General features: G+C 43.1%; 1 protein-coding gene across 1 annotated transcript in view; it reads right to left on the bottom strand.

Annotated features, from left to right (window-relative positions):
* mdka (midkine a) overlaps positions 1–18,972 on the bottom strand; it is a 57,760-nt gene extending 38,788 nt beyond the window's left edge. The window contains exon 1 of the mRNA XM_048545549.2: positions 18,741–18,972. Within this exon, the coding sequence (XP_048401506.1) occupies positions 18,741–18,850 (110 nt within the window). The 5' untranslated portion in view covers positions 18,851–18,972. The remainder of the gene's footprint in view (positions 1–18,740) is intronic.
* Between the last annotated feature and the right edge of the window lie 3,558 nt (positions 18,973–22,530).

Genomic DNA, 22,530 nt, shown 5'->3' with positions numbered 1-22,530 from the left:
CATTGTTTAATGTACCTTTTATAATAAGGGGACCTAAATTTACACATTGTGCTCTATGGTGTAAGCAGCGGTGTGCAGGAATATATCATTTCTTTCACCATGCAGTTCTTCAACCAATATGTTATTTATCTACAAAATTATAATCCGTCAATTTGGACTCTCAGGCAAAAATGCTCTTCAAAAAACAACGGTTTACACTGGATTTCATTTGGAGTTGAAGTGGACAGATGGCAACATTTGATGAACTTCCAGTTAAAGATAAACATAACAGATCTCTGCATCAATTATTTTTAAGTTTCACCTACCTGTTGCGAAATTAGCACTCTTTACTGATACTCGTCATCTTGTATATAAACAGTGAAAGATCGCTCATTATAAAAAGGTAGACTGGCTACCACCATCCTCTTTCAGGGTTGGGATCTACTGGGTCAGTGGAGAGAAACCACTGGACATTCTAATGGGAACAGCTCTCGTTTATCGCATGATAGCAACTAGGTAACAGTTCATTAAAAGATACACGCTGCTACACAAAGGGCAAGATTGGTAAGCCTTACTTGGAGATCCTAAGTTGCTTTCCCACCATGGTGGGAAGACTCAAGATGGTCCTCAAAATTGGCCTTTTTAGAATCATTTCACACCACCTTATCTGCATTGAATGGTGTCTTTGGACCCATATACCTCTGTTCCTTCATATACTTCAGCACTTTTCTACTGTAAGGATCCTAAGGGGCACAGCTGAAGGATAAAACACTCTTATGGGCCAGAAGAAGAACAGATTGAGTTTAGCTGCAGTTATATTCTATTCAATATAAGTCTTGTGCCAGCCGTGGCATTCTCACTTGAGTTACTGATCGCTGATTCAAGCTCCTCTCCTCAGCACAGAAATCAAGGCAGACTCTCCAGCGTTGTATGGAGGGAGTGTTGTGCTGCCGGAGGTGGCATTTTGGGAAGAGGCATTGAACTTGAGCCATCAGCCTTTCAGGTGGGCATAAAACATCCCAAATGGCACCATTTCAAAGAAGTGCAGGAGAATTATCTATAGCGTCTGGGCACTGTTTATGTTTCATTTGACATCAAAAGAACAGATAATCTAACGGTTAGTTATCACTTTGTGGTTTGTAGGAAAATGCTATGTGAAAATCAGCCGCTGTGTTTTGACTTCAAAAAGTGCTTATTGTTCGTAAAGCACTCCAGGACAGACTGAGCTCATGAATGATGCTATATAAAGGCACAGTTTTTTTTAAACGAATGATAAAACATGTATTGAAATAATTAGTGAAGAGGATGAGGCTGTGCAGCAGCCACTGAGACTGTTATGGATGAAAGTGGTTTCTAAAGCATTATTTAAAAAAGGTTAAAATAGGAATTAGAACTACAGGTTATCAATGGTACTTGTGACACAGTGGTACCGTCCCTACCTCTGGTCCAGAAGGTCTGCATTTAAGTCCCACCTGCTCCCTAAGGTGTCCGAGCAGGTTGATTAAAAACACCTACAAACTTTGTTAGGATACTGGCCCATAGGCCAACTGCCTACTGTCATGTCACCAAAGCTGTTCATGAATCACAAATGAATTGACAGCCATTTAACTAGAGCACGTAGAGTAGGGGAGCTTAAAGCCATTTTTTGCATGGCACGCACACTTCCAGCAGCAGCTGCTCGGTAGCCACACACAAACAGAAACGTTGGCTCGCTGTAGCGCCAATGCAGACATCCTGACTGGAGTTATACCACCTCAACACTGACAGGAGCAAGAGGGACAGCGGGGAAATAAAGTTCAAACCTTCTTGATCTATGTGGCTCAGCTACATGCTGCATTAATTCATTCAGAAAAGCTGTAAATAGATGATAAGCCACAACGCAAAATAACTGCATGCAGTATAAAAACAAAAAGAAAATGTTGAAGGGATTCAGTTAATGCCTGGAGTGGGGCAAATAAGGGGTGCTGCCCAGGTGAAAGGGGAAGAAGAGGGAATTATTGAAAGATGGATGACTAAGGAAATTTCATCAAAATGTAAGAATCTACGAATGCATTTGTTGCCTACAGACTAAATAATTAAAAATGAAGTCAAAATAAATGGAATAAGTATAGAAAAGCTACAACACTATTAAAATCTAAGTGGAAATGTGCAAAACAATGGTGCAGTAAAAAAGGTTTTCTATTGCCACATTAGTTGTAGATTTTTTTTTAAACATTCATTATTAGCGTATGCAAAGGTCTTTAAGCAGTCAGGAATGAGCTGTCTTCTTGAATTACTGTAGTCCCCGGATTGTAGAGACAACTACCAGTGCAATTATGCAGAGGACCTGATCCAGTGGCAATGAAAGAAAAATGATATAGCTCCTAGTCAGGATGGTGAGTGTTGTGGAACTGGTGTGAGAGATGCTGCTCCCGCAACTCTGTTCCCTTTGTTCTCTTTGAGGGATAACGGTTCCAGTTTTGAAAGGTACTCTCAGAAGGGTCTAGTTGAGTTATCAGAGAATCCCGAAAGTGCAGATGAGGCCATGCAGCCCACTGAGTTTGCACAAACCCTCTGAAAAACATCCATCCCCTCCCTTGTCCCCCATTCACCTTGGCTAATCCACCTCGTCTGAACATCCCAGGGTAACATCCCATCGCCAATCCACCTAACCTGCTCAGCTTTGGACACTTGGGAGGAAACCAGAGCGCCCAGAGGAAACCTGAGCAGACATGGGGAGAATGTGCAACCTCCATGCCTGGGTCCCTAGTGCTGTGAGGCACTAGTGCTAACCACTGGGCACCATACCACGCCTCTGTGCGTTTTGTAATAGGTACATATCATCTCCAATATGTGTTGGTGGTACACAGCACAGATATTGAAAAGGTGGCTGTTGGGAGGTTGTTTGGTTAAAATTGAAATCAAGCTGCTAAGAGATGAGAGAAGCCAGTTTGTTGTACCGGGTGAGGAAAAACCAGAAATTGTGGGCTCAGTCTTATGTTATTTCTGCCCAGTGTCAGTTCTGTTAGGTGTCAGAGGGTTACCACCCAAGTCAGTGCAGTCTCAAGTGCTCAGAGAAATCCACAGCTCGGCAGGAAGAAGGTCAATAGCATTCTCCACTGCACCACCTTAAGTGCCACCGTCTGATACCTCACACTACACTGTGACCATACCCACCTCCCACTAAGGCTCATGCTTTACTGCTCTCACGATTACCTGCAATATCTTCTCTCACTCACCCTAACCCTCAACATCATTGAGCTCTGCAGACCCTCTATAGTGCCTCCTCACTCATTTATGACATGTCTCAACCAGCACCAAAAGTGACAGCTGTGCCACCCACTTTCATCTCTCTTTATAACTGCCTCTCTCTAATTCCAGTCAGAAATCAGCTCACAATGGGGCAGGAAGAGTCAAAACAGGTACTGGGATGCCTGACATCTGGCTCGTCAACCTTTGAGGAGAGGATCCTGTTTTTGACCAAATCAAATATCTGACTGCCCCTGTCCAAGCTCCTGGAAACTACCCTCATGTTATACAGTTACTCAGGGATGCTACTCCCCTTTACCTGACTGACACCAGCTGAGAACCATCTCTGGCTGAGGGGTAAGGTACAAATAGGAAACATGGAGCGAGTCAAGGTTGAGGTGCTGGGATTATCCTGATAGTGCTCACTCACTTTGACCCTAACGGGCTGAGCGAACAGCATGGAGAATCCAAGATAATAAAATGTGAGGCTGGATGAACACAGCAGGCCCAGCAGCATCTCAGGAGCACAAAAGCTTCTGATAAAGGGTCTAGGCCCGAAATGTCAGCTTTTGTGCTCCTGAGATGCTGCTTGGCCTGCTGTGTTCATCCAGCCTCACACTTTGTTATCTTGGATTCTCCAGCATCTGCAGTTCCCATTATCCCATTAGCATGGAAAATCAACTTGGTCCAATCCACAAACTAGATACATATCCCTGACAGCGCTGCAGCATCTCAATGATAGTTGCAGCTGTAGCATTCAAATGCAGAAACATTCTATAAGTGGATTTGAGATGTGCCTTGAGGGTTTATTGAATCTGGCATATTTCAGATGCCAACATGCTCAGACACATGGCACATGGCCATGGATCAGTCACCAAGATTGTAGGTGCCTAGTCTCTAATATAACGCCCTTTGGAATAATTTGGGGTATGCAGTAAGGTGACATCATCAGAAACATTCTGTCTTCCACGTTGAGAATTCACAGTGTCCAGTTTGATCGCGGAGAGTGGTGGGATAAAAACAAGAACAGAAGATGCTGGAAATGCTCAGCAGGTCTGAAAGCATCTGCGAAGAAAAAAAACATCAGAGTTAACGTTTCAGGTCTGGTGACCCTTCCTCAGAACTGCAGCTTTCTATCATACCAACTGCACATTAGTGAGGCGAGATATTACTGATGTTGTGATAGGTCTTGCTGGGTTTCCCACCTAATGCTGCCATATTCCTTGCCGTAGCTCAAGTCCTTCAGGCCCTTCTAAGATTCTGTCCAGTATATCAATACAAACCTCAATTCCCTCAGTTACTAAACAGAGACTAGAGAATCAGAGGCACTGGAAATTGATTTGGAGTCTGGTTTTTGGTCTTGGGAGTGCAGGATTGAAAGAAACCCTGACTCTGTGAACCAGACTGCTGAAAAACTGACCCAGAAGTTTCAATTTTGTTTTGGGGTCGGGGGAAGGACTGTGCAGTGGGAGTCAAGTCCATGAAAATGGTACGAGTGCAGGGGCAACCACGGGAGCTCCAGGCTGCAGGGCCAGGTTGTGGGAAACGTCCACTTCAACTATTCAAGACTTTGCCAAATTGTTGACAAAAAAAGTTCAAAAGCATCAGCCCAGACCCCAAACCAACCTCACCATCACCAAGCTTCATCCATGCTAGCCCAAGCCAACACAGCCCATTACTCGTTCCATCCCCATGCCAACCTAAACTTCTCTACCCATGCCAATAGCAACCTATGCCCCTCCTCCCAAAGACCTGTATAGCCTCTATACCAATTTGGTCTCAACCCAAACCCAACCAGACTTTGCTCTTACAAACCCATGCCAACTCCAGTATCCAGTATCAAGATCTATGCTGCAATCAAATAAAGTTCTTAAGCATCTGGTACTTGACTTACAATTTAAACAAAAATAACTAAAGTCATTGCCAAAAACCAAATCACTACATGAAACTTCCTTTGACTGATTAACTTACAGATTTGGTCTGCTAGTTTCACCACTATAGACTTTCCAAGAAGGTTTGAAGACTCATATGGGGAGAAATTCATTCATGTCAACAAAGATTACAATCTGGTTCAGAAAAGCACATGCTCATGGATTACCTGCCCACATGTCTAACAATTCCATGCAAACACATTTCTTCCACTCCAGATTATACCCGAGGCATTGGACGTTGTATAAAATAATTGTGATTCCTGGTTTCTAATGGTCAGACTAGAATACCAACTCATCCTTGATTCTTCCAGCAGCAAAAATGCTGATCTTTTGCATCTAGCCAACTGAATCACTGAGTCATGACTGGTTTTATGATGCCTTAGACATTTGAGAACATTCTCTGCATATTTAACTTTGCTCTCCTTCTTGCTCAACCTTCCAATCCGTTCCACCATGCTCAGCAACAAACTCGCTTTTTGCAGGAAACTTGACTTACAATTTTGACTGGAGTATGGTACAGCTTTACAAAGCTGCTTGTATGGTCCTGTTAATGGAGAATTACAGTCTGGCCACTGCAAACATGTTTCAGATACAATTCAAGATGGGAGCCAAGTCATACGAATGGCATCACAGCATTAATATTTAAAGTAGCACCACTTCTTGCCACTGATCAGCCTGATTTGTTTGGAGCAGAAGATCTCTGGAATCGCTTACTGCCACAAAATTGGATGAAAAGAAAATTCACAGATGGTGCTTTCTTGGAATATAGCTTCAGAAACCCTGTGAGGCCAATGGCCTCCAAGCCATGTTATTAATGCAAAGCACAATAAATATCTTGAAAGGGCCAAAGCAACATGTCAAAAGCGTGCAGTTTAATTGGACTGCCGTCAACATAATTCCTAATAATAAGAACATAGGGATGGTGGAGGCCATTCAGCCAGTTGTGATTGGTCTGCCATTTAATATGATCTTGGCTGATCAAAAATTTCATCACCTTTTAGCCACACCATTCCCATAAATCCTAATGCAGCGAAAATAAAACAATTAGCAGCTTCTACCTTAAAATATAATACCTTCTGTATTGTATCTTCTGGAATAGAAAACTACAAAGATTCTCTATTCTGAGAGCTTCTGAGTAAATGAATTTTTTATCAGCTCAGTCCTGAACGGCGTTACCGATTCTTTTTGAGTTGTGATCAACTAGGGGAATCATCTGCTTTGTCTGTAATTCCAAGTGTTTTGTAAATTTTAACAGGATCGCCTGTTAATACTTTGAAACTCGAAAGACTACAGGCCCAGCCTTTACTCATAGGACAGTCCTGCATGCTCGGTGAATCTTCATTACATTCTCTTGATGGCAATAATACCTTGCCTGAGACAAAGAGGCCGTAACTGCACACTCTACTCCACATTCAGTCTAACCAAGCTCTTAAAGAAATGAAGCAAAATAAAAGGGGCTCTTGTGGTACTGTAGTAATGTCCCTACCTTTTAGCTAGGAAGTCTTGATTCAAGGCCCACCTGCTCCAGAGGTGTGTAGTACGTATGTGGACAGGTTGATTAAAAATATTCACAACTGAAGCAAGATTTCACTACTCCTGTATAAATTCTCTTGTGATAAAGATTAACATCCCACTGGCCTTCCTAACAGGTTTATTTCAGTGACTCACTGACAATGACACCCAAGTCCTTTTGCACATGTACATTTTCCAATGTCTCACCATTTAAGGAATATTCTGCATATCTGCTCCTTCTACCTAAGTAAATAACCTCTGATATTTTCACTATGTATGTGAGTAGGTGATGGTGAAGTGGTAACATCACTTGAGTAGGAATCCAAAACCCCAGGCCAATGTTCTGGGGATAAACCCCATCATGGCAGATGGAGAAATTCGAATTATATGCAACCTGATATTAAAAGCGAACTTAATGACAACCATGTAACCACTGTTGATTGTTATAAAAACCCATCCGTTTCACTAATGTCCTTTCGGGAGGGAAGCTTCTGCCCTTACCTGGTCTCGACTGCAAAGGAATATGGTCAATTTTTAATTACCCTCTGGCAATAAAGTATGGTCAACAAATGCTGGCCTAGCCAATGAAACTTGTGAATGAATTTAAAATGAACTACCCTGATCTTGCTCAATCACTCAATATGTTCAAATCCACCTGAACAGGTTTTATGTCTTGCTCACAGCAAACATACTTACTTAGCTTTGCATCATGTGCAAATATGGAAATATTATCTTGGGCCCCCACATCAGAATATATATTGTGAATAATATATATATGTGACCAGCTAGGGCCAATACTAAACCTCGCAGGACCCCACGAGTCACAGTCTGCCAATCTGAGAATGGCCCATTCGTTCCTACTCTCTTTTCTCTTTGTTCGCCAATTCTTAATTTGTGCTCATACATTACCACCATGCGTATTAACTTCACCATCCAACCTGCTGTGAAAACCATATCAGCTGTCCAATTTCTTGACTACAGAATGTGAGCCTCTGTGTTCACAGTGCTGGTCTCTGTATAACATGGCAAAGGCTTCACATTGCAACACGCCTAATAGTTTTAAGTAGTAATTGGGAGAAGATCCCTCCCACACTGGTAACTCACATGCTGGTGTTAGAACTTGATGTGATCACTACCAGTACACTGTCAGTGCAATGAAACACGGATCCTTCTTGGAAATAGCTGAATCACCTGGCCTCATCTTTGTGCCTTGATTGCATTCTGCTTGTACTCAATATTTTCGAGCAACTTTTGACAAGAGCATTCCCCCCACAACTACTCCAGTTTTAAAAAAAGTGAGATCATGGACTCCAGCCCATTCACCACCCTTCAGAGTAGTTTTTAAAACAAATGGTTAAACACTTCAAACCCAATAGCAGCTAATACCCGACCCTTGCGCTATGGCCTACCCAAGTAGCAGAAATTCCAGATTTTGTCGGCAAACAGTTTCTGTCATAGTCTGGCTAATTGGGATTCTGGATGTGCTGACTAAACAGAAATTTGGATTTCTGATCAGTAAAATAATTAGTAACAGACTCGTTTTTGGGCATTAGGACTTCTGTATTTATTATCACACCATGAATGCGTGCTCACTTTAATCCTTTTGTGTCTCGGCTGACCAAGTGATGATACAAAGAGCAGAGTGTTTTCTGAGCATTGTGAATGATATGTTACCTTGGTTACTGAGGTAATGGATGCTTGTGAAGTAAACATACATGTGCAATATACATGCTGTATTGTGAATCCATAGTTTATGTGGCTAAAATATCCTCAGTTATTGACAGGGCTAGTCACTGCTTTTTATTGAACAATACTGGGATAAGTGAAAGATCAGCTATTGTAACACTACACTGGTTGAGATGGGTTTATTGTTTAAGTTCAGAAACTATTCATGAGGCAGGTTACTGCAGCATGTTCTCAAACTAGAACTGAAGTTCATTTCCAGTTGTTGGGATTTGCAGATGTTCATTGGGGTAGTTGCAGTTCTTACAGAACCACAGAATTTGACAGCATGGGAGGAGGCCATTCAACTCACTGGCATCCCATTCTCCAGCCCCATCTCTGTCACCCTCTAATTTCAATATTTCCTATATATTTTAAAAGTCCAATGGAATCCGCCTCCACCATTTTCCCTAACTATTCCGTTTTGAGTGGCTATATGAAGAAATGCATCCAGATTTGATTATACACAATATTAGCACCAGCAGTCCCATCCCGCCTGTAGCTCATAACAGAACTCAATGGTTCAATCTATTTAAAATAACAATCTATTGAAAATCTAGAGATGGAATGGCAGGGTGGAATTTTGAACCTTCCCCTGAGATGAACTTGGAGATGGGGAGGTGTTTAATCAGACAGGAGGGAAGTGGCACAATTACCTCCACATCTCAGACCGATTTAAGTCTGGGATGGTTGGCTCATGGTTGGCCTACGTGATCTGTTGCCAATTTTGAAAGCTTCATCCTGTTGGCTGGTGGATAAGCGCCAGTTGGCACATTTGGGGGAATCTCCCAGAAAGCAAGTCTTGACTAACCTGCTTCAAGTTCTCAGTGTGTTCCTTGGTGTTGGGCTCTAAATGCCCAATTGAAGAACCCAGCATTGTGAAAACAGAGATGAAAGATGCAAACTCCTCACGTTAACTCCAAACCTTCCTCCCTTTCTCCGTTATACCCATGCCATCTGCACTCACCTAATCCTGACCATCTAGTGGGTACCTTCCTCTACTCATGGCAGTGACATTGGCAGCAAAGATGAGTTACCAGCCTGTAATTGGCTGGCAGCTGTCAGGGTATCTAACTGGCACTTAAACACGACAGGTCTTCTTCTTAAGAGATGACAGTGGGCTCTCATGAGTTCTCTAGTTGTTGGAGAGACCCCTGCAGCTTGGATTAAATTCTGCCCTCAATCTGAAAAGGAGCATACAAGTTTTGTGGTGGAGCTGCTCACAAGCGTTAAAACAAGATCAGGAAACTTTAATAATTTACTGTCTAAATGCTGACTGCAGAATTCTGGCCGTAGTAGGGAACCAACTGCAAATTCAGGGGAAACATTTTTTGCCCTCATGATGAGAAAGATACCAACCAAATGGAGCTGTTCAGATGGCTAGCATCAATATGTCTATGGGCAAGCAAGATAAATGGTTGAGGGAGAAAGCATTAGAGGGCATATATTGGTCAATTTAGAAAGGGGTAATTGAGAGGAGGTCCATGCACAGCATAGAGAGAGTTGGTCAAGTAACCACAATGTAAATACAATGTGAAAAAAAATGAAGAAACCAGAATAAATGACATAAAAATGGTCAAATAACATATATTTTGGTACTGTACTAAAACTAGGTTTGGAGGGAGTAGATATCCATTTTGGTCGCCTGATGAGTGATTCCAACACCACAAGTACATGTCTTCAACCGATTTACTTTGCTCTACATAACAGCTGAAAAAAGTCGCATGTTCTGGACATAGCTAGTTATAGGCAAGAGTGGAATAAGGCCATTCAGCCGATCGAGTCTGCTCCATCATTCACTGAGAATCATTGCTGATCTCTTAATCCTCAACTCCACTTTCCAGCATTTTCTCAATACTCTGTGGTTTGCTTGAATTTACCTAATAACCCAGCCTCTACAGCCCTCTGTATTAAAGAATTCCACAAATTCACTACCCTTGAGAAATTCCCCATCATCACCGTTCTAACTGGGCAGCCCCCAAAACTGAGATATACAGCATGATCCTAGATTGCTGTGTTCCAGGAAAGCTACATCACTTAGCATCTAACAATATATTTAAAAAATTATACAGATACATCTTGTCCACAAAAAGGGCCAATTCAGTTACTGCCCTATGAGGCTACTTACGATTCCAGATCTCATTACAGCTGTAGCTCAAACATGGGCAAAGGAACAGAAGAGGGGAGGTGAAAGTGGTGAGTCAAGGAATGCTAATAAAATTGCAGTCAATTGGAATCAGGGCTAAACACTCCACTAGGTGAAATCATTCCCACTGCAAAGGAATTACAGCAATCATTGGAGGCCTATCATCTCAGCTCAAGGTATTACAGCAGGAATTCCTCACGGCTTGGTGCTAAGCCCAACCATCTTTAACTACTTCATTAACAAATCTTCCCTCTAACATAAAGATCTGTCATGAGGATATTTGCAGATAATTGCACAGCATTCAATTGTAACAGGGGGAACACAGCAGGCCAGGCAGAATTTCTGAAAGAAGGGTCACGAACTGAAGCGTCAACTTTCCTGCTCCTCTGATGCTGCCTGGCCTGCTGTGTTCCTGCAGCTCCACACTGTGTTATCTCTGACTCCAGCATCTGCACTTCTTACTATCTCTGATTCAATTGTAACTCCTCAAATAATGAAGTAGTCTGCACCCCCAAGCAGGAAGGGCTGGAACACACCCAGGCTTGGGATGGTAAAGGCAGATAACATTTTCATCAGCCAGATGTCAAGTAGTGACCATCTGCAATAAGACACGATGTCAATATGCCTCTGTATCAACATTAATTAAAAATATGAACCACATAAATACAGTGGATCCATCGACACAAAGCTGTAAGAGAGAATAAGATCATGTGACATTGCATCACATTCTATCATTTTTCTTTTGCAGATCACAGTCAGATTCCAGCACCACCCCCATACTCTACGGCAACAGATGCATGAGAACAGATACTTGGGAACACAAACAAATTGCACACCGGCCTGGCCCGAAACTGTATCACCATTTCTTAAGGTTTGCTGGATCAAGCACACAGCACAGTGGCTCAATATTTAGCACTGCTGCCTCACAGAACCAGGGACCCGGATTCTATCCCACCTTCAGGTGACTGTCTGTGTGGAGTTTATACATTCTCCCCGTGTCTGCGTGAGCTTCCTCTGGGTGCTCTGCTTTTGTCCCACAATCCAAACATGTGCAGCTTAGGTGGATTGGCCATGCTAAATTGCCCCTAGAATTACAAGGACGTGCAGGCTATGTGGATTAACCATGGAAAATGTAAGGGTACAGGGATAGGGGTCTGGGTGGGATACCCTTTGGAGGGTCAGTGTTGACTCGATGGGCTGAATGGCCTGCTTCCACACCATGAAACACCAGGGACTCCCCTGGTAATATCAACCTGTTTGTACTTATACCCTATGAATTGTAACGGTTCAAGGAAGTGGCTCAATTTCTCAAAAGCAATTAGGAATAGGCAATAAATGCTGGTTTTCCTGGCCCATGAACAACAAAATAAACTGAGGAAATGGTAAGCTTCAATTCAACTGACCTGTTCTTCTCTGGTCAAATTTCATTAACTTGTGTATCTACCCAGCTCATTGAAATAGGTGAGCCAAGGCATGAAGCACAGAAGTTGCAGCCATTGTCAAGTTACACGCTGCCAATTCAAATTTTGTCTCAGTTTAAGATGCTAAACAACCATGGTCTACCTTTCCAACATTCAGGATAAAGGAGCAACTGGAGCATGCCATTATTTAGAATTTATTTTTATTCATTCATGGGACACTAGCAATAAATGCTGTCCCAGTCAGCAGTGCCCATCACCATTTGTCCTTGAGAGTGCAATTGGAAGTTGCCTTGAACCATTGCAGTCCATTTGTTCGAGGTAAACCCTTATTGCTGTTGGGGAGATTGTTCCAAGGTTATAACCATGCAACAATGAAGGACCGTCGATATAGTTCAAAGTCAGGATGCTGAGTGGCTTGGAGGAAAACTTGCAGGTGGTGCTGTTTCCATGTATCTGCTGCTTTTGTCCTTCTAGATGGTAGTGATTATGACTTTGTAATGTGCTATCCAAAGAGCCTCAGTGCATTCCTGCAATGCAGCAACTGTACCGCTTCTACTGAATATTGGTGGTTGGGGGAATGGATGCATATGGAGCCAATCAAGCGGGCTGCTTTGTCCTGGATGGTGTCAAGCTTCTTGAGTGTTGTTAGAGGTGTACTCACCCAAGAAAAATGGATGAGTGGTGGGTGGGGGGACCGTGTTTGAGAAGGCAGGTATTCCATCACACTCCAAATGGGTGCCTTGTAGATGGTAGAAAGCCTTTATGGTCGGTTATTCATTGCAAGATTCCTAACCACTGACCTGGTCTCATAACTAGTGTGTTTGTACGGTCATTGCCTAGCACTTGTGTGGCACAAATGTTACTTGCCATTTGCCAGCCTAAACCTGGATGTTGTGTGTGTCTCGTTGCATTTGAACGTGGACAGCTTCAGCATCTGAGGAGGCATGAATGGTGCTGAACATTGCTCACCGATGGCTGCACATTCACACCTTTAAGCTTATGATGAAGCCACTGAAGGTGTTTGAGAATTATCATTAAAGAAAGTCACTCATTAAAAACTTGGAATGACCCTCCAATGCAAACTGCTCAGAGAGCAGGGCAACATCACAAAGGACAGCAACACTTTGCAAAAGCAAACATTTTACAGCTCTTATTGTGTAAAAAATTTAGTTACACCAATTCTTCAAAAAACAATTTGATTTTGTCAGCAAAGATCAACAATTCTCCCACGAGAACTGGTTTTAGCTTACTCCTTAAATAAAAGCCCACCAAACCAGTGATGTCAGTCAACATTTTAACCTTAAACCTGGCTTCAGAATTGAAAGCACTTTGGTTCCATTATATTAAACAAAAGATTTCAAGAGAGAACCACAGGCCAGCAGTTTGAAAGTGACAGCATCGAAGAGAACAGAACTCTTCAAGGGCCATGGTCAGCTGGAAAATCGCTTACAAGGCAGTTTGCCAATTTTTAAACCCAGAGACAAGTATTGGAACAACAGGGTGAATCACGAGTGTGCCCCAGACATTTACAAAAATACGCTGCCAATATTCTGACATTTTCACTTTTGAGTTCAGATCGAGCATTACGCCAACCATCCCAAAGGCTGGATCTAAAAAAAAGCTCCATGATGTCTTCTGCATTGTTTTGACAGAATTGCTTACTTTACTATTAAGAGGATGACATGTTGCAGAACCCTATAGAAAAGATGGCAAACTAATCGCAATTGCACAGTTTGATAGGCCCCATAAATTATGACAAAGATCATCCAACACATGGAAAAGATGTCCATAAAGATATGCAGCAAAATTGTTAACTGTCTAAAGAATTAATTTCCTATGAAATTGCAAATCAGAGTCATAGGGACCCTTCTCGCTGAGGCAATTCTTCCTGCTAAGTCTGTACCCTGTCTCGGACCCTTCTGCTATAAATGGGCTTTGTAAGTCATCAGCTTTTCTGGAAGTAGCTGGCAAAGGCCACTCTCCTCTAGGAAAGATTAATTCAATTGCCAACAGCTTAGGTGCAGATGTGTGTTTTTTTGAAGGCCATTTGATAACATCAAGAGAAGGGGCTGAACATTTCTAAATCGCACTCTATCCCTTCGTAGCTGGATTGTTCAAGTGGGAAAGGTTAGATGACTTACTCCTAGCTTCAAGCCAGTTGGAAATACCTCCCCATCTTACGCAGCTGATGTAGCAATTCATACAGTAAGTTTCAGGTTTCAACTGTAGAAGTTGTACTCTCCACTTTTCTGGTCCAAGATGCCTGGAAGGCAATCATTAATGGCCTACAAAGTATTTTTGCTATTGCTTTTCTTTCCACATCTTTGCTTCTCAAAGCGTTGCTAACTGTTTAGAATTTCCTGGATCTCCAGAAATTGAAAGGACCTTTCAGGATACTGTTGAGAGCCATCCTGAAGAAAAACCACAGGGACCTTAAAATAAAACTTCCTTTTCATTTCCTTCAAACATTTATGCTCAGCACACACAGAAATACTGAAAGAAATGGGAAATAAAAAGCTGTTAGGCTGACAATCAAGCATCCTCCAATTGCGTATTGAGTCTTGCTTTCCAATCGGTATGGAAAGGAACTGCATCATGAAAGGAATACTTTGGCTGTTTAATAACATGGGAGCAAGTTAGAGGACGAAAGCTCCAGGAGTGCATTTAATTACAGTTGGCAACCCTATTCTCACATAGAACTTGCTGACCCTTGAACCTATTACCAATTGCTAGCATTCCCACCATCCTTGTGAGCCAAATGGGAGTCAAAACCTGCCACTTTGTACAGAATTATAGCTATCTTGTGTGTCATAAATAATTCTGACAACAGGCCATTTGCTTCCATTTACTGGAAGGCAATAGTTACCTTCAGAGATTTTTCAAGCGACACAATCTTTTATCTTAAAAAGAATCTCATTCTCAGTATTGTCTAAGGTGTGTTATGTGCAACAAAGCAGAATTCGAAATAAATCGTCATCCATTTGCTATTACAGCTCTGCCAATACACAACAAAGGCATCTTCAAAGCTCTTTAAACCTGGGTCCCAACACTAATCTGAGAAATGGCTCAAATCAGCGCAATGGCACAGATTGGCTAGTTTGAATGACCTGCTGATGTACTGTAAATTCAACCTAAAGTATGCAAAGGACACTGTACCGACTACAGCATGTGAAACTTTTTTTTTAAAGTTTGGCTTTATCATAATGGTTGATGTTATTCTTTGCAATACTTCAACCTGGAAAAGGAAAATTTCTTTTAGTATCCCAGAGGCTAAGATCCTCTAAACAACTTTATTGCTTGTGGCTGTTGAGTGAAAAGTTTCCATTTAGAGATTCAATAGGGGAACGGGGGAGGGGAAGAAGAATGGAGACCAGCTTCATTTTCTGGTTGGCCTACAATGTGATGCAAGGAGCTTTAAGCTTGCACAAGATCCAGTTGTATAAAGAGACGTCTTCATGGATTAAGACTCAGCGTTCAGAAATGTAGCAACTTTGTTTTGATTTTAGCAAATCCAGCTTCAATCCAGTTCAAACTTGTATTTTCCTTTTGCAGACAACAGCCTGTTTTAGTTGTCTAGCACTTCATCAAGTAAATCTAATTTCACTCATGCATTCATATGCTGTGTACCCTAGAAGCTGTTCGAAGAATTTGTGAAGTATTGCAAAAGAAAATCAATAGAGCAATAAATGAACGATAGATTTTTCGTGTGTTAGAAATTTGCTAAAATCAAAACAAAGTTGCTACATTTCTGAACGCTGAGTCTTAATCCATGAAGACGTCTCTTTATACAAACTTCCTGATATCAACTGTGGAAAGTCAAGATTTCCCATATGAGAGAGAAATGCCCAAACCTCATTCAAATGCCAATGAGTAATCTGAATTTCATTCTCACCAAGAAAAATTAATATGAGCACCTATTCAACTAATATTAAGTAGAAAATATATTGCTGGTTTAATGTGGGTTATTTAGCAAGTCACAGGTTTTGACTTTAATTGGAACCATTCTTTTAGAACCGGTTGTTTCGCAATTAGTTACTAAATTAAGCCGGGCATCCAACATTTTCATTATCATTTACTTTCTTATCCTGAGACAAATCAACAACACTTGTGCTTCTTAAAATGTATCGTCACCAACAACAAAGCCAAACATTTCAGTTGTGGTTAAAACTGCAATCATATCACATTTTGAAACTCACAGAAGAACTCCAATTATTTGCTATTTTACTACAATGGCCACACTGCAGAAGTACTTCATAGGCTGTAAAGCACTTTCAAATGTCCTAAGATTGGGAAAGGCTCTTTACAAACACCAACCATGAACAAACCTCAACCACATTCGAATAAAGAAAGGCACTGCAACAGTTGTGCAAAGAGCCTGATTTATTTTCAACAGCGTATTCTCAAATTTGTTGCCCCTTTTACTAAGAGCTGTAAGTTTAATGCATTTAGTTCCCTTCTGATTTCCGACCTTGTTGCTAAGAAGTATCAATTTCCTACCCTTGGTCTGTGCAGTGGTCTCTGTGAAATATTGGACTGGAGTGCTGTTTGAACCCAGAGTTGTCAGAGGGGTTAAAATAAGGCTTCTATTCCTGATCACTATCTGATAGCCTGAGTAAAAAACACCAGAGTTGGCAGGTTTTGACTTCACTGTGGATTATCTACACGGGGTGATTAAGGGGCGCTAACACGTCTTTTCCTAGCAGGCAATACTGGTGTCTTAGAGAGGCAGCTGAAAAGGGAGAAAGCATTAAAAAAGGATAGACTTCCTTCAGTTTTCATATCTCAGCGTTGTTCTGCATAGCTAATTTCTGACTTGCAAAAATGTGTCATCAGGATTTCTTTCAAGAAAACCACAGCAGTCAATTTAAATCCAGAGAGATCCTCCAAACAACAGTAATGGCCAATTTACTGCTTACTGATGGATATAAAGGTTTTGTTTTCCACTTTGCTCTGTGAATAGTGCCACTGAATGGTTGAAGCGGTGCTAGTCAATGTTAAAAAGATGATCCCGCTCCTCAAATTCGAAACTAGTAGCATCCCACTCAACTAGTTAGTACAGCCCTTGACTGAAATCATGTTTTGGGCAATTTTGATTTCAAGGCAGAGGGATAAAGGAGATCTTAAGCACATTTCAAACTAATTTCCAGATTCCCTTTCCCTTCCAGTCATCACAGAGAACAACATGAAATCTGACAGACCGACCTCTGCACGTCCCATTATGTTCCTGAGTAGTTAGCCCAATTTTTCGCTATCTCCCAGATCAGTTTGGAAAAAGAGCTCCTTTCTCACTCCCATTGATTTATTTTGTCCCCTCCCCTCTGTTTACATGCTTTCCCCCAACTCCAGATCTCCTCTCCATTTATTTTCCTTTCTGTTATCTCCATCACTAATTAATTTCTCTCCTTCTCCTGTTTATCTCCCACAGGGAATGTCTGCCTGGATGGTGCTGTCTAGTTTTGGGTCAGTAGGGAGAGGGACAGGTGTTGATCTAGATTCCTCTTCCTAGATCTGGAACTGTAATCCTCTCTCTTCTCCTTCCCTTCTCTCCCTCGCTGCCCTGGGATGTGTCCTCAGTGCATGGCCCGCATTTGAATTTGGCAGGCTCAGGGGGCCAAATGAACTCACAGCCTCCTGCAGCTCAGTGATGTGATGGCTTGGGGACTGCCAGAGACAGCACAGGGGGGCTGTGGAGTTGCTAAATTCAGTGGCGTTCAATTCCCAAGTGAACCTGATCCCCAGATCTCTCATTTGATGTCCCTTTAAGTCTCCTTTCAGTGACCATGGCTTGCTCATTGCACTTCGCAAGCTCTGCAATGTACTATCTCCAGACTCTCCCACATTATACCAATCTGCCCCAACACTAACCCCCAACTCCCACACCCCCAACAGCACTGCAAATGTCTACTCCACCAGTACAACCCTCAAACCCCCACCACCAAACTCCCATCCCACCACCACAGCCCCCAAATCCCCAACCTAAATTGCCCCTAAACTCCCATCCCACCGCCAGAGCCACCAACAGCCCCAAACTCCCACTCCCCCATCATAACCCTCAAACTCTCACTGCTCCCCACCCTCACCCCCAAGCGATCCCTGTATCAGCCCAGATTCTCCCTGCCCCCCTGACTTTCCCGTGCACGCTCTCCTTCCCATCCTTACTCCCCCCTCACCAACAGCTCGGTGTGATGAGCCCGAATCTCCTGTCCTGCTGCACTGTCCCGTCCAGCGGCCCCGGATCCCCCAGTGCCCCGGTCCCACAGAGCCCATCAGCCCCCGCCTCCAGCATCCACCAGCACTTCCAACTTTCGGCATCTTGTTCGACGTGACGAACGCTGTGCCGACTCTCTGCAATGAACATCTACATTCTCCGTGAAACAGCAAAGAACTGTAAGCTGCTCGATTTTCTCTCCACGTCTTGGGAATGCAGCGAAATCCCCGCAGGATGCCGGGGTTGGGGATATGCCTATGTAAGGCTGGGAAAGACAGAGAGATTAGCGACCCCTTCCTGCCCCTCATCTCCTCCGTTTCCCCAAAGCAAAGTTCCCATTCAAACTTCCAATCCCAGGCGCATCCCTAATCCCATTGTCCAACTCCAGTCACAAACTGCTCACTATGAGGGTTGGGAGCTGCTTGAAGACGTTTTGCCCAGGTCGCCTCTCCCTGATCTCTCTGCTCCCCGTACAGTCTGACCCGTGCAATCTCTCCCCAGTCTCCTGGGGATCAGATGCAACAATTTTGTTGAAAAGCTGAAGATGTAGCAGCCACTTAAATACAAAGGCATCCGCTCAATCACAGACTTACTTGTAGGCTTTACGTGTGGTGCGACGTTTCAACTCAGGGTCTTTCTCTCTGTTTTGTGGCTCCTCACTCTCTCTAAGTCTTTTGAAACTAATTGAAGCTGGAAAAAACATTTAAATTATCCCGACAGCGACGTCATGCTCACGTGACAGAAACACCTTTCAAAATAATAGATTGAGAAGTGTTAACTTGAGCAAAAGGTTGGAGGGTCGTCCAGCGAAGGGCGCAGCCTTTCATTAAACTTGATAGATCTTGCATTCATTTGATACTCTGACCTCTGCATTCATCGTGATTCCGGCTGACCCAACACGGCTTCCCTTGTTTCTATTGTTCCAAGACTTAAAACACACTCAAGGTCGAAGCATTGTCGTTCTAAGAGCTATGCACTTCAGAAATGGAGAAATTATCCATGGCCATATTTGTTCAGCGGTTGCTTCACGGATATTGAAGTGCCCTGCATTAATTTGCTGTGAAGAGCTGGGTATCAGCTATAATTCAAACGGCCTCTGTGTCAAAGTATGGATTCAATTACACTGCAGAGTTTTGAGAATGTAATCTGGGCTGTTCCTTGACTGCAGTACTGAGGGAGTGCTGATCTGTTGTTGGTGCAGTCTTTTGCACAAAGCATTTAAGCCCAGTTTGCCTTGCCTTCCTTCTGAAGTGGAAGATCCCAAAGCATCTTTCCAAAGCAGAGTACAGGGGTCCTGCCCAGCATTTTGCTCAATATTTCCTTCTCAGGTAACACTGTTGAAATATCTGTTTAAGCATCTCACTGTAAGTTACACCTCCTACACTCCCATAGTGACTGCACTTCAATACGCACTTCATTGGCTTCAAAGTATTTTGAAATATTCTGAGGTTGTGAAAGGTGGATAAATGAAAGTTTTTCCCCTTCCTTGTAGGAAGATGGAGAAACTCACATCATTTAAAATAAAACGTTGAATTGTTACAACACAGAGGGATGCCAGTCGACCTGTTGTGTCTGCACTGTCTCTCAAAGGAGCAATTTACCTGGTGTCACTTGTGATCTGAACTGATTAGTAATACTGGACTAGTTGGATCCCAGAATGAAACCTGGCTTGAAAGGTCTTTCATTTAATGCTTGCTATTTGTTAACCGTGGTGGTCAGTTACTGAATATATTCACAAGAGGCTACCAATATATTTTTAATAAAAGCATATCAAAGTTTTAATGAGAAGGAAAATTATATTTACACCATACAAGAGCTATTTGAAAGTCATAATACAAACATCAGAAATAAGGAGCTGAATCCTCATAGGTATGTTACAAGGTGGCAGGTTTGTCTGAGGTACTGGACAAATTAATACAAAAGTTGCTGTTGGAATCTTGCAGCATCTAGCTGTCTCCACGGACAGGTTGGTGGCTCACATAGACACCTAGACCTGACAGCCTCAGAGTCTGCTGACTATTTGCACAGACACGCCCTCCATTGATCTAGGCATTGAAGCTCTTCACCAACAATGAGATGACAGGGGTACAACAGAGCTTGAGCTCACACCAGGAGCCCTTCCCTCACAAGAAGACAGGGCAGTGCCAGGAGGCTGCCAGACAAAGGACAACCAAAACATCCATCTTCCTTCTGCCCCAGAAGTCTCCTGTTACAAAACACAGAGGTGGCTAGACCTTCCATCTCCACCCTGCCTATGACCCTCAACCTTGTTGGAGTTCATACTGAGGACAGTGCTCCTGCTTCTGGGCAAGACACACAATAGATATAAATACTCCTACAGTCACCTGACCAAATGTTGAAGGCCAATAGATCCACTGTCAGGCAGGTACAGCTGTAAAGACCTTCAATGAGCTTGACACCTTCCAGGGCACCATATCCACCAAACATTACACTGCCAGGGTTGGCGTGTTTGAGCTACATAGAGAGACTGAATAGGCTTGGACAATTGTCCCCAGGGCATCGGAGGCTGAGGAGTGACAGAATAGAGGTTTATAAAATCATGAGGGGCATGGATAGGGTGAGTAGTCAAGGACTTTTTTCCAGGGTAGAGGAGTCCAAAACTAGAGAGCATAGGTTGAAGGTGAGAAGGGAAAGATTTATAAGGGACCTAAGGAGCAACTTTTTCACACAAAGGGCAGTCTATGTATGAAATGAATTGCCAGAGGAAGTGGTGGAGCCTGGTACAATTACAACATTTAAAAGGCATCTAGATGGGTACATGAATAGGAAGGGCTTAGAGGGATAAGGGCCAAATGCTGGCAAATGGGATAGATTAATTTAGAATTTCTGGTCAGCATGAATGAGTTGGACTGAAGGGTCTGTTTTCATGCTATATATCTCTAGGACTCTTATCACATCAATACCCTCCACCACTGACAGTCAGTAGCAGCAGTCTGTATAATCTGTAATTTCTGCCCTGCAGAAATTCACCAAAGATCCTTACAGAGCATCTTCCAAACTCAAAACCACTTCCATCTCGAAGGACAAGGGCAGCAGATACATGGGAATGTCATCATCTGCAAGTTCTCCACCAACCCACACACCATCCTGACTTGGAAATATATTGCCATTCCTTCACTGTCACTGGGTCAAAGTCCTGGAACGCCCACCCTGAGGGCAATGTGAGTTGACCTACAGCACATGGACTACAGCAGGAAACTCACCTCCACTTTCTCAAAGACGACTAAGTGACAGGCAATAAAAAGCTGCCCTGCTTGCGAGTCATTATAAAAATGTTCTCCAAACGAATGCTGCACTTTGGAGCACACCAGCACTATTCATCGTAATGCTGCTACAAGGACATTTTGGGCAGGGGCAAACACCTAGCTCATGGATTGGACCAAGTGCATCTCAGGGCTACCTCACATGATCTTAGCACTCGCTCACTTTGCTCCAACTCAGATGGTCACAGCACCTCTGCCTTGCCTTGCTCTGCTTTGCCACCTCATTCAGTACTTAAAGGCCCCATCTTACCATATGCGTTCCCAGAATAACCTGCCACTGCTGGGATATCATGAAATTAACTGGCATCCCTGGCAGCAGTGCCATCTTTAAAAGCCTGTGGTGCATGTGGGCCAGCACCATCAGTCCAGAGTTGCTTTGCATGATTCTTGCTGTTTTCCCCAGGCATGGCAGACAAGAGAAATCTGGCACCCCATTTAGCAGTCAGGGACCTAGAGGTTCTGCTGGATGGATAGAACATGGTCAGGGAGTCCTCCTCCCTTAGGACCAGCTGAGAAGGCCAGGACACCAGACCATGCCAACCTGCTCCAAGGCTACCATCTGGGTCAATGGAATCTCAAACGTCATAAGGAATAAATGCTGCCGCAGCTCTCTGACACATCATGTCTCTACCTCTGCTGCTGGAGCCCCCTTCCAACAAGACTCATGCTCTCCCACTCTCACTATTGCCTTCAAACTCTTTGCTCACTCATTCCCACCACCCCAAAGCCCAACAGCAATAACCCTGTGTGTCCTCTGTGTTGTCTACTCATTCACTCGGGCCACCTCCCCAGCTGTACCAAGAGTAACAGATGAGTCACTCACTTTTACCTCTCTTAAGATCTGCCTCTTTCCCTCATTTCAGGAGAAACACAGCACACAATAGGGTGGGACGATTCCAAGGTGAGTGGTACGTAGGAGTATCTCTGCATCATCTTTTCAGTTTACCGCTCCACCAGGCTTTGTTTCATCTGCAAACTTCAAGATATTACGTTTAGTTCCCTAGTCCAAATCATTCATGTGTATTCTGAATAGCTGGTGTCCAAACACTGATCCCTGTGGTACCCTACTGGTCACTAGCTGTCGCTCGGAAATAATCCT

This window comes from Stegostoma tigrinum, chromosome 17 (genome assembly GCF_030684315.1).
Source record: "Stegostoma tigrinum isolate sSteTig4 chromosome 17, sSteTig4.hap1, whole genome shotgun sequence".
Lineage (NCBI taxonomy): Eukaryota > Metazoa > Chordata > Chondrichthyes > Orectolobiformes > Stegostomatidae > Stegostoma > Stegostoma tigrinum.
The sequence above is the reverse complement of the archived record's forward strand: the minus strand, read 5'-3'. Positions and strand labels throughout refer to the sequence as shown.